The 13316-nt window shown below is 41.1% G+C and overlaps 1 protein-coding gene across 1 annotated transcript in view; it reads right to left on the bottom strand.

Annotated features, from left to right (window-relative positions):
- SBNO2 (strawberry notch homolog 2) overlaps positions 1-13316 on the bottom strand; it is a 125941-nt gene that overhangs the window by 89493 nt on the left and 23132 nt on the right. The window contains exon 2 of the mRNA XM_089670076.1: positions 11002-11156. Coding sequence (XP_089526202.1) covers positions 11002-11127 — 126 coding nt within the window. The 5' untranslated portion in view covers positions 11128-11156. The remainder of the gene's footprint in view (positions 1-11001; positions 11157-13316) is intronic.

Consider the following 13316-nt stretch of genomic DNA (forward strand, 5'->3'; position numbering starts at 1 on the left):
AAGAAAAAGGATCTCTGCTGCCGAAAAGAGTGAAATAGTTCAATGCCTTGGACGAGGTATGAAAACATTAGATATTTCACGAAAACTTAAGCGTGATCATCGCACTATTAAGAGATTAGTGGCTGATTCAGAGCACAGACGGGTTTGTGCAGATAAAGGCACATTGAGGAAGATTTCTGCCAGATCCATGCATCGGATCAAAAGAGCAGCTGCTAAAATACCATTACATAGCAGCAAACAGATATTTGAAGCTGCTGGTGCCTCTGGAGTCCCACAGACATCAAGGTGTAGAGTCCTCCAGAGTCTTGCAACTGTGCATAAACCTTCTATTCGGCCACAACCAATGCTCACAAGCAGAAACGGTTGCATTGGGCAGAAAAATACATGAAGACTAATTTTCAAACAGTCCTGTTCACTGATGAGTGCCGTGCAACCCTGGATGGTCCAGATGGATGGAGTAGTGGATGGTTGGTGGATGGCCACCCTGTTCCAACAAGGCTGCGACGTCAGCAAGGCGGTGGTGGAGTCATGTTTTGGGCTGGAATCATGGGAACAGAGCTGGTCAGCCCCTTTAGGGTCCCCAAAGGTGTAAAGATGACCTCGGCAAAGTATGTGGAGTTTATGACTGACTACTTTCTTCCCCGGTACAGAAGGAAGAACTATGCTTTCCGTAATAAAATCATCTTCATGCATGACAATGCACCATCTCATGCTGCAAAGAATACCTCTGCATCAATGGCTGCTATGGGGATAAAAGGAGAGAAAGTCATGGTGTGGCCTTCATCCTCCCCTGACCTCAATCCTATTGAGAACCTTTGGAGCATCCTCAAGCAAAAGATCTATGAGGGTAGGAGGCAGTTTACATCCAAGCAGCAGCTCTGGGAAGCTATTCTGACATCTTGCAAACAAATTCAAGCAGAAACTGTCCAAAAACTCACAAGTTCAATGGATGCAAAACTTGTGAAGCTGCTATCAAATAAGGGGTCCAATGTTAAAATGTAACCTGACCTGTTAAAATGTTTAAAAAGTTAAAATGCTGTTAAAAGTTTGATTGAAATAGCTTTTGATTTCAGTAAATATGCTGCAAATACAACAAAGGACAATTTTCAGTTCTTTACAACCTATAAAGGGTTTTGAAACTTACTGTGCGTAATAATTTGGAACAGTGCATTGGAAGTTTTTTATGTTTAGAAAAAATACTGTTATCATTAGGAGGTTTGTTCAATAAAATTTGAATTGTACTCTTAATAGTTGATAACATCAGAATTATGCTGACTGTTATTTACATCAATTATTTAGGTAAATGAGAAAAATATAATTTGCAAAATAATTTGGAACAGGGTGTAGATGCCCCAAGTGTCTTGTTTGCTATCAAAAAGAAGTGTTGTTTTGCCACCCAGTTTGTAAACAGGTCGGAAGTGACCTGAAGATGAAAATTTTTAGGTCCAATCAGAAGCCAAATGGCAGGGTGTCGAACTGCCACTGACAAATCCTCCACTCTGTCAGCACCACAAATTGTAGTAACTTTTTGCTTATTGATCCTGGTGTCAATTTGTGTCCTTATTGGTGGATTTTGAAGGAGAAAAAAAATCAAGCCTCCCTTCAGGCTTCGCTTTATCAGAGGGCTACTTTTTCTTCTACTCTTGTGAAATCAGTCGCTGATGAGGTTTTGGGAGCCATACAAAAATTTCTTCGGCTATGTACCCATTCCTTCTTTTCTGGAAATGTTTTGCCCATTTGCACAAACCTGAATTGGACAAGCAATGCCCCCTTGATGATTGATGTAGGCCACCACCATGGCATTGTCTGACTGCACCCTGATTGGGTGCCCCTTCAGAAGGTGGATCCAGTGCTGCTGGGCCAACCAGACTGCTCTGATCTCCATGGTGCAGATGGGCAGCTTGGCGTTCCTCAGTGACCATGTACCTTGTACTGTTAGGAATTGGAACACTTCTCCCTAACCTGAAATACTTCTGTCTGTTATGATAACGTTCTAGTGATAGGGAAGGAAGGACCTCCCCACTGATAGGGCTAGGGTGGTGTTCCAAAGGAGGCTACCACTGGGCCTAGAACCCTCATGGGGAATTTCAACATGAGGATTTTAATGACTCCTCTACTGTAGTTTGGTAAGTCTCCATGGAAGATGTCACCTTCATAGATTTTCTCCAAAAGAAAGAGCAACAGTTCTCCACAGAGATGCATGCCCCATAGACTTAAACTCCTGTCAATAGACTTAAAAAAACTCTTGTCAACAGCAATTCTATGTGAACACTTATCTCCGCATGCAACTCTACTCTATCAATAGCGAGTCTGGAACGCACCGCTAAAAACTCGCACAGGACCCGTTTCATAATGGCACTCAAAGTACAATGCATGTGGATGGTATCTGTGTAAACCACCTCAATAGGAACACAAAATATCTAGCCAGTCATGCGAATCTATAAGTTTCAAAATGACTCCATAATCATATATGTGTGAACCAGGGTGGCTCCATTCACACTTGGACATTTTGGGATCGCAGCAGAATCGCTGTGAGCACAAAGCACAGGTTCAGGTGCCAATATTTTCAATGACGTCTACAATGTGGTGTGGTTTTGCCGTGATCATCGCATGGCAAATCGCATCATGTGAAGTCCCGTGCTGACAACCCATGTTTCACTACAAAAAAAAAAAACAAAACTGGCTCCTAGATTAAAAGCAAAATTTATCAAGCCCTGACTTAAACCTAATAAAAGACTAACACATTGTCAACTTAACAAACTGGAACAAAAAAAATGAAAAATATATAAAAAAAGAGAAAAGTTTTTAAATTTTTTTTTTTTTCTTTTTTATCCTGTCAGCAGCTAGTATCCCTGAACTCTGCTACGCCAGTCATATGGTGATGCTATACTGCTTGAGTAACAGTTTGTAAAAAAAAATATATACTATATTTCTTAATTTTCCCACAAAATTGTGACAAAAAAATTACAACTTCAAAAAACTCACCATGTTACACCAAGTTTTTTTTTTTGTCACAATTTTTTGGAAAATGAAGGAATTAAAATAAAATATATTTTTTTTTTTCCTCCATACTGTCACCAGCGCACAGTACAGTGTCATGATTTGACTGGTGTGGCGGTGATCAGGGACACTGACTGGTGATATTTTTTTTATATTTTTTAAAACTTTTTTTTTTTTTTAACTTTTTCTTTTTTTTTGTGTCACCACAGAAACACTGTTGGGGTGATTTATTTGATTGCTGGTAAAATGAAAGTCATTGTAACAGCAATGTTTTGAATGGTCATAAATGGGTTAAATTCATGACAGCTGTGATTACTACTGCTTCGTGATTGGCTACAGCTAATCACATGGTACTGCTGTGATGCATGGTGCTGTGATAGGCCCAGGTACCATGTGATAGCCGTGGGCCAATCATTGCTCATGGGTAAAGGAAGCAAGGCTGTTATGAATTACATTCATTAAATGACAGCTTTCTTGACATTGTGATCATGTGATCACATAACGATCAGATGATCCCCAGGCCGCTCGAAGAGGCCCTCTACCATGAACAGCAATTCACTGTGTCTGGTGGACACAGTCGTCTGAGGGGAGCATGCTGCGCATCCAAGTGAGCGTGCAGCGCCCTCCTAAGTCTGTGCAGGCAAAATCGTGTACATGTTCATGATTGTGCCTGTACATGCCACCCGCCCACAGTAAATGTACTGTGGGCAGTCATCAAGCAGATATATTTGCCACTGTATATTAGAATATTCGATATTCAAGGATATTTTTTTTTTTTTACTTATATATTATATAAATTGCACACCACACTTTTTTGAGGTTTTTATCTGATTAAACAAAACAATCGGCCAGCTAATTGATTATGAAAATAATCATTAGTTGCAGCCCTGGTAATCTGTCCAAGGAAATGTGACATAAATGTAGAGAATTCTGCTATAGTCAGATAGGCCAAGTGTTGCGTGCCTGAAATAAAGCTAGAATCAGATGCGGAGACCAGCATTAGAGTTGGTCCTTGCCCTTGTGCAAAGAATGCATCGCCACTGAGGTTTAGTGTTGAGTGGGGAAAGGCGTTAGGCAAAGCGAACGTTTGTCTGCATTTATGCATTGACTTCCTTTTGCTTGACCTCTGCCACAGCTACAAGTGACGGTAGTCCTCTGTGGTGTATAGAGGGAGTGTATCAATACAGAGTACACGGCAAACCGAGTGTAGACTGTCCTGCAACAAATCCTCATGGAAAGGGCAGGAGGACGGTCCTGAGTACATTATAAGGGCTCTAGGCAAAAATGGTATTAAAGTGTGACGCAACACCTGGTCATCCACCTGAGGTTGACCTTTGAGTGGTTGAATTTTAGTGCCAAGTTTGAAAAACTTGCACTGTGAGGTAAATACAACCCAAACATAGCCCTGTTTTTACACTAATGGTCAGATATAAAGGGTAACCCTGTCTTACTTGACCTTGATGCTGGACTGTAAATAAAATCCAGGCTTCGCCTGTCATGGTGGGCATACCCCCGAACGGTCTTCAGGGACTTAGTTCTAAAACAATGAACCATCGCCCTGGGGCTGCAAAGCTAACTCAATGCATTGCAGCAAGTACCAAGGTTAGTGCCACGCAGGTTCCAGTGATCAAAGCAATATTATACAGTAATACTTCGGTTTACGAATTTAATTCGTTCTGCAGGACTTTTCGTATAGCGAAAAATTTGTAAACCGAAATGTCATTTCCCATAGGAATGCATTGGAAAACCAATTCATTCGTTCCAGAGGTCAGAAAAAAGTAAACACTACTAAAATACAGCATGAGGTATTTTATCAAGTCATGCAGTATTTTAGTGGTGACAACCATGTGTTAATGTTTCAGCTGTCAGCAGGGTTCCCTACTGACAGCTGAATGTAAAATAACTGCCGGCAATTAAAAAAATAATTTAAAAAACAGCGTGTTTTTTCGGGTCTGGTATGGGTGTTGAGGGGAACTTCCACGCCACAATGTGTAAAAAAAAAAAAAAAAAAAAAGGCATGGGGGCCCCCCCCAAATCCATACCAGACCCTTACCCGAGCATGCAGCCCTGCAGGTCAGGAAAGGGGAAAGGGACAGGCGAGTGCCCCCTCCTCCACTGAACCATACCAGGCCACATGCCCTCAACATGGGTGGGTGCTTTGGGGCAGGGAGGCTTATCGGAATCTGGAAGCTTACTTTAACAAGGGGCCCCCAGATAGTGTGAAAAAAGACAGGACACGGTCTTTGACAAGTCCTTTATTAAAAGAAAAAACTAAAAGAATGTCCCCCACAGTAGATCCAATGTAAATCACGATGCCAGCCATCACTGCCGCTGCCGACCCGAAAAAAGAAGTAAAAAAAAAAGGCTCTGCTCCTGACGATGGCTTGCAGCCTTCTGCCTGCTCTGGTGGTTTGACAGTTCTTAAATACGTAAGGGGCGGGGCCACCCAGGGACATCACGCATTTGACCCCACCCCATGTGACATCATTGATGGCGGGGTCACTCAAGTGATGTCCGCGAATGGGCCCACCCTCGCCCCTTACATATTTAAGAACTGTCAAGCCACCTCAGAGGCAGATGGCTGGAAGCCATCGTCGGGAGCAGAGCCTTTTTTTTTAAATTCTTTTTTCGGGTCGGTGGCAGCTGTGGTGACAGCGGGCATCGTGATTGACTTTGGATCTACTGTGGACGCTGGATATACTGCGAGCGAGTGCCCCCCACCCCCCTTTCCTGACCTGCCGGGCTGCATGCTCAGATAAGGGTCTGGTATGGATTTTGGGGGGGACCCCCATGACATTTTTTTTTTTTTCATTTTGGCATGGGAGTTCCCCTCAAAATCAATACCAGACCCAAAGGGCTTGGTATGGATGGTAGGGGGGACCCCACGCAACTTTTTATTTATTACAGTGCCGGTTTTTAAATGTAATTACTGCTTTTTTTTTTCTTCACTATAGCTCAGGAATTCAGATGTTATTTTTCCCCAGCTAAAAGAAAGAAAGTTTTCTTTTAGTTTATTTGCCCAAGTTAAGATAAACAATGTATCCGTTTAGTTTCTTAAAAGAAACCATGTTTCCGGGGAAAGTGACAGCTAATTCTGTGAGCTAAAGTGAAGAAAAAAAAAAGCTGGCAATTGCATTTAAAAATCAGCACCAACATACACTTCGTATTGTGAAAATATTCATAAAAAATGTGTAAACTTTTGTAAAATTTGTAAAAAAAAAAAATTGTAAACCGAGGCATTATTTTCAATGGATTTGTATTCGTAAACCGAAAATTAAGTTAACCGAGGCATTTGTAAACCGAGGTATTACTGTACAAGCCATCCCCACAGCGTGGGGTTCGGGTATGGTTCCCAATGTTTTATTGAAGGTGCACCAAGCCGGATACGCTGCTTTTATGAGGGCATTAAAAGACAGTGAGGTCGATTGAAGAATTGGAAGATTTAAAAAAAAATATATATATATAATAATAATAATAATAAACTAGTTAAGCTAAGGGTGATTTTCTCAGTGAAGAAAAGGTCCATTACCTGCAGACACTAGCACAAAACTGAGGACACACTGAGTGGGGTAGGGTTATAGGGGTGGTGCCCAAGGATTTCAAAAGCTTTGGAAGTGTCCAATTACCTGAGAGTACAAGCCTATAACCCATGGTGTATGAAAACGCTGCCTGTGTCAATTAAGATATCTTCTTTTCCAAGATCTAACATTTAAGATATTCTTTTCAGGTTTCATACAGTCATTAGGAAAAAAGTTGAAGGAACTGAAAGGCAAAGACTTTACCCTAGTCTTGCAGGCCCCCTTACATTTTCTCCTGAACTTAGGTTGGTCTGGAATTTGTTCTGTAATGTAAACAGCCTGCAACAAATCATCCATCTCATCTAAGGGAAATAAAATGTCTGGAGGGTTGCTTCTCATTCCCCTTCTTCACTACTAGATTCTAAAGACTCTCCCTCTACCTAGATTGCAGAGGAGGAATTACTGCCTGCATATTCATTTTCCTCTACGCAAGTCACAGCAATAGGAGGGTTACTTTGAGAACATCGCAACGTAGCAAAAGGCCCAGCTTTAGAAGTAATGCAGGCCATAGATGGATCGTAATTCGGCCGATTTTTCGTCCGGAAGAAAAATCTACCGATTATTTTATCGTTAATGGACGATTTCGTCGGCCGTTTTTCGTGTATTTTGGACTTTCAGATTATCGGTGATGTTGGAAAATTTTCGGAAAACGCCCGACTTTATCCTCATTGATGGTCAAAAACGGACGATCGTTTTCCGAAAATTTTATGCGCATGTGCAGTGACCTGGAAAGAGAAGTTTGCAGCGTACGAAGTTTCGTTTCCGGTACAAATTTAAAAAGTTCTAAAATGTAAACATCACATCATTGTATGCACTAGTGTGTAAATAAATAGTTGTGTGTGATCTGTAATATATTTAACTGTGCTGAAGTACCCCACATATTAAAATCGTTTATGTTCAATCTCACCATATATATTAACTTTTATAAAAATAACAAGTCAGATTTTTAAAGCAGAAGTGCTTTATTGAACAATTTTGTAATTATCCAAAATAACATTATCCAAAATAAAATATTTTTATTATTTATTATTTTATTATTTAGGATCACAAAGGTCACAAAATGACATCATTTCCCGTTATAGGTTACTCATTAATCGGCCGATTTTCGTAATAATTGGTGGTCAGGTAGGTTTTTTAGACCGACCGATAGTTCGTTAATCGACCGAAAATCGGCCGAATTACGATCCATCTATGGCCTGCATAAGTCCACGAGCACACTCTAAATAACTGGAAGGTAGACACCATTTCTGTTTCTTATAGTATCAACAAAATCCTTCCTTAAAGCAGAAGTTTCACATGCTGTAAGCTTTTTACATTCATGATAGAATGACTTGTCATGTGAAGAAGACAACTTAAAGTATTACTAAACCTATTACCCAGCATTCACAATATCTAGCCTTGCACAGTATACAGAACATGGAAATGCAATTATTTTAGCAAATATGAACTGCTAAATACCTTTCCTCATCAGCAGTATATACCAGTCTTGTACCTTCTATCAGTGATCTGCCGAGCACTGGTTAATGTTATAGGAGGAGCTTTCATTCTCCTCTGACTGTCCTATGAGGCGGCATGACCCCCGACCTTCTGTCTGGACAGTGCTAATTGGCCCTGTGCCAATCACATGCACCCTCCCAAGAAAGGAAAAAAAAAAAAACTCTCTAGCAATACACACCAAACTGATCATATGCAGAAAGCCTCCTTGAGCTCTGTACTATACGCATTTGGACTGGGGACTGTGGAAAAAGGGGAGGATCAGAGGAGACAGGATCAAACAGCCTTTTGACATAATGTGGAGGATTAACCCCCTTAGGTTCCACAGTGAGTATAACTAGCATGCTTTACTGCATATACAGACTGCTTTTACTGTTGTGGGTTAAATAACACTTTAACATTACAATTGCCGCAGCACTTTTTTAAATGTTTTAGGCAGAGGTTAGGGCAGACAGAGGATTAATGGGAGTCTGAAAAACAGACTTTTTAAACAATAGTACCACTAAAGCAAAAGAAACAGGCAGTGGTCCAAAGCAATGCAAAGGCCCAACTCCAAGAAAGGGAAGGTGCCAAGTAACATACTGCACAACCAACCCACCACCACAGTCAGTCATACTGCTGACCAAGGCAAATCAACTGCCACTGAGAAGCATTCTACCACTGCAGGCCTATAACTGGTTGCAGTCAGCATCACCCTGCCGTCCTTTGTCTCTCCCTCTATGGCCCAATGGGTGCGACAGGCCTCAAAATTCTTGTTCAAGAGCAATTCAAAGTGGGCTGCTGAATGTGACGGTACGACAATCCCAAATCAAGGTCTGGAGGCCTGGGCAACACGGCACTTCCCAGAACTTCCCTGCCCTCCCGAGGCTACTCCCACCAGAAACACACCACAGGCCACCCACACTCCCTCAGACAACAAAACAATAAACATTGCACTGCTCCTGGATGTTAGGAAACACAATCTAAACTAAGAAATAAGGAAAATCTGAGACATTTTCAAAACTTTGCTTGTTTCTTGTAGAGGGAGGAACTAATCATCTAAAATGTGTGCCCTGAAAGAAAGCTGGGAAAGATGCATAAGGGTGCTAAAGCTTACAAAGATGTACCCTAGGTAAACAAACACTTTAGTTGCAGAACAGAGCTCTAAGAAAGTTTTCTACCTAGACTATCAGGTCATTCAGCTCTCTAGCATTTACTTAGAACTAAAAGCAGTTTTATTTGGTCTGGCTGCAACTCCAAAAAACCTAACAAGCAGATCCCTGCAAAAGTACATTACAGGACACAGCAGTGATGTAGGGGTCAGAGGATAGAATGCCAGAACAAGGCATCCAACACTCCCGGGTCAACGGAACGAAGACAGGAGGACTTAGGCCGACAGAGAGGTAAGCATAACACCTTCTTTTGCAAGGAGCAACAAGAGTGATTTTTTAGAGCAATTACTGTGCTTTTATGCAAACAGATGAAGGATCACATAAGTGCCACATTTTGCTGCATACCCAGAAGTTGAAAGAAAGAAGTGGCTACACATACAAGAAGCAGTCTACAGTTCTGCGACAAGCTTGTTGGGGTAAAACTCTGCATATCCTAGTAGTGTCAAAGCTGCCTCAAGCACATTCCTATTACCCACTGGGGCGCTGATCATAGTGATCTCTTACAGATTTAGTAGCCGTGGGGCTGAAGGCAGTTACAGATACCTGGGGCACATTAAAAATAATGTATGGTTGATGCATTTTTGAGGCCCATTTTCCAACACATTTTGCGTTTTTTTTTTATTTTTCATATTTGTTCTTGCCAAGATTGTAACTTTCCTCCTTCTCGGTAAAAAGGTGGTAATGGTAGCTTAAAGAGTTAACTGCTTAAGCCAGTGACAATCGCTCTCGGTTGCTGGCACCTAGATTTTGCTCCTGCGAGCGGGAAAAACTTTGTTCAGGGTGCAGCTGAGAGTGGAATTATTACGTAAATAGCAGCCACAGTGTGAGATTGACCAGTCCTTTGTCATTACCCAGTTTTTGTAGCTGCTGACCTTTTTTTATTTGTCAGCTGGAACTCGACTGTAAACCTGTTTAATACATCTGAGATTCCATTCACATTTTAAGGGCTTTCAAACAAAAATATCTGAATCAATGATGGCAAGAAAGTATGTTCTGACAAACCGTTTTTCTTTGAATGTTTAAACAAAAATCTACCCATGTATTTTAGCTGCACCTGAACACCAGGCTTTTCTGAGCAAGAAAAGCTCCCACACTTTGTAATGTTGGAGCTACCTATTAAGCTTTGCATCTCACATATTTTCCAATTGACCCATCACTACAATGGACCTTCTCCCTGGCCAATAGGAATGTATAAGATGGGCGAGGCAAGCTTCAGCACTATAAAGAATTAAAGCTTTGTTAGATCTGAACAGTTAAGTATTCTGGTGGAGTATACTGAAAGCTGTACCAGGTATGTGTGCAGGCACCTTTGAGTGTCTGCTCTTCATACCTGTCAGCAGTTTTAATTATTTCTAAAGTGAAAGTCACATCCTGGCATGCCAGAAATGCTAACTGTTACATTTGTTTGTGATCTCAACCAAACTGTCAAACCAGTCAAAACTGATTACATGAGCAGCACTCTGGCACTTGCAGATCAAACAGAGACTAAGATGGCAGCTTCCTTGGCTGAAAAGGATAGGAGTGTTTAGTTCTGATTTAAGAGTTCCTAAGAATACCCATAAACAGACCGATGTTTATTTGCATTGAATCTTAGCAACTAGTACAACCACTATTGAATTATTTCCTGTGAAAGAAAAGTAAGAACTTTATTCAAATCTGAGTGCAAGAAGACTAAGTGCAAAACTTGTGAATATGGTTTTGCTTCTGAAATAGTTTTATGTAAAATTAATATTTTAACAAGCCAAAGTGGAATCACATTCAGCAGAGTGAACCCTCACCTCTATTTCCAACTGGCTGGGTTGGTATTGCATAGCAGCTGTCGAACACATTCCACCGGCTCCGTGTTGTAGCTCAGGCTGTGAGTAACTGCCCCCCCCTTCCATCACAGACACTGTGCAGGGCATCAGGGTCCTTGAGGTTCCATGATGTCAGTCTGTGTTCAAAGAACAAAAGACACATTATAAGAGAGAGGGGAAAGTTATAATGAGAGAGCCTGAATATAAAACAAACATTCAATATCATGTCTGTGTTTCATGTGTCACAAGCACACAAATATTTTCCTTCTCTGATCTTAAAAAGAATCTGTGCTTTGTATATGCAGGGCAAATCCATAGGTTTCCTTTAATTCAGACTTCCATAAATGCATATAGTTACCATTAGCTTACCGGACCAGAGTGGTGGAAGTTGGCAGAACACAGGTTTTCCTTAACCACTTGCCTACTGCGCACTTTTACCCCCTTCCTGGCAAATTTCAGCTTTCAGTGCTGATGCACTTTAAATGACAATTGCGCCGTCATGCAACACTGTAACCATATGAAATTTTTATCATTTTTTCCACACAAATAGAGCTTTCTTTTGGTGGCATTTAATCACCACTGGGTGTTTTATTTTTTGCTAAACAAATGAAAAAAGACCGAAATGTTTCTACTATAACATTTTTCAAACAGGTCATTTATGTCCTTCACTGATGTGCGTTGATGAGGCTGCACTGATGGGCACTAATCAGTGCCCTGATCATCAGTGTAGATGTCTCCTTTCACACTTGCCAGTTATCGGCAGTACTTTCCTCATGCTGTGACAGCGTGAGTAAAGTACTACTGATAACTGGCAAGTGTGTTTACATGGTGATCAGCTATGATTGGACACAGCTGATCACGTGGTAAAAGACCATTGTGATTGTCCCTTTACCATGTCATGTGATCAGCTTTGTCCAAAGGACACAGCGGTCACAGAAAGCGCTGGGTGTGCGCCACTGGGGGCACGCAGTTCTGGAAGGACGTCATATGACTCCCTCCCAGAACTGGACGACCACGCTGTAGGCGTCATTCAGCTATAGTGCAGTCAGGAAGTGGTTAAAGTGGTTGTAAGCTTCCGACAGGACACATGAGCAGAGCATATCACTCTATAGTGTGTACTTGTCTCAAGAGCACTAAGTGTCATTTCTGTATGTTGCTTCGCTCCTCTGCTATTAGCATGAATCATTTCTGAAAAGTTTTCCTGACACCTAGAGAGATCCAGCAGACTGACAGCCTCAGCTCTGTTCGTGGAGGCTGTGCGGAGGGGGGGAGTTTGGTGTGTCTTTCCTCTAATCAGCTCTCAGTGCTCCCCTCACTGAACTCTGCAGAGTGTAACATCACCTCTCTGCCCCCTTTTTCCTGAACTTTCAGACAAGCTTTAAAATTCAGCATTTTGAACAGGCGGTTTATGATGTCCTTTGTCTTTCTTCATCTTGCTGTGCTATCTAACAGTACCTACACCTCAAGTCCTTTGTAAGCCCTTTATTGCTTCCTCTTTCATTTAACAGCTCTCCAGCAATCCCTAGATTGCAACTGTGAAAATAGTGTAAAAATGTAGTTTACCGTCAAAGCCTGCTTTGTAGTCTGTGTTCTTTCTGCCTCAACATAATGGCTGTACTGAAGTCAGGCAACGTAAAAAAAAAAAAAAAAAAATCAGTTGAAAGGGAGGACAAAGGAAAAGTGAGGGTAAAATTAGATAAAGTCAATTTTTACACACAGTTTTCACAGCTGCAGAGCAGTAAAGCAGTAAGCAGTGAAGAGCTTACCACTGCCTCCATGCAAAGCTAATGTTAGATGGGATAGCAAGAAAAATAGTATGGGTCAATTTAACACTGTGCTATGCTACCTATGTAGCACAGAAGAGGTAAAAAAGAAAACAGTTTTCATGTTTGTTTTTTCAAATCTAAACTGTGAACATTATTTTTGAAAACACTGTAGTATAGAATAGAGAGTAGATTCAATAGCAAGGAAATTTTAAAGCTGAATGAATTAGCAAGTAGCCTAAATGCCGGTCACACATCGATAAGATTTCAGGTGCGATTTGCAAATTGAAATGGCACCTGAAAATTGCATCTAATGAATGTGAATGTCAGTGTCTTAACATGTGCGATTTGCTGCATCGCGCTTTCTAAAGTAGTTCTTGCATAATTCTGCAGTTTTGTTGTGATTTCACATACACAGAATATAATGGAAATCGCACTGCAAATTGCAAAAAATAGTTAAAAATCTTCACACGTAGCAAATTTTCAAAAACGCACTTGAAATTGCACAAAAACTGTGCGATTTTTAATTGGCCC

The sequence above is a fragment of the Staurois parvus genome, unplaced genomic scaffold (genome assembly GCF_062004578.1).
Source record: "Staurois parvus isolate SC_StPar_1 unplaced genomic scaffold, SC_StPar_1.0 ptg000086l, whole genome shotgun sequence".
NCBI lineage: Eukaryota > Metazoa > Chordata > Amphibia > Anura > Ranidae > Staurois > Staurois parvus.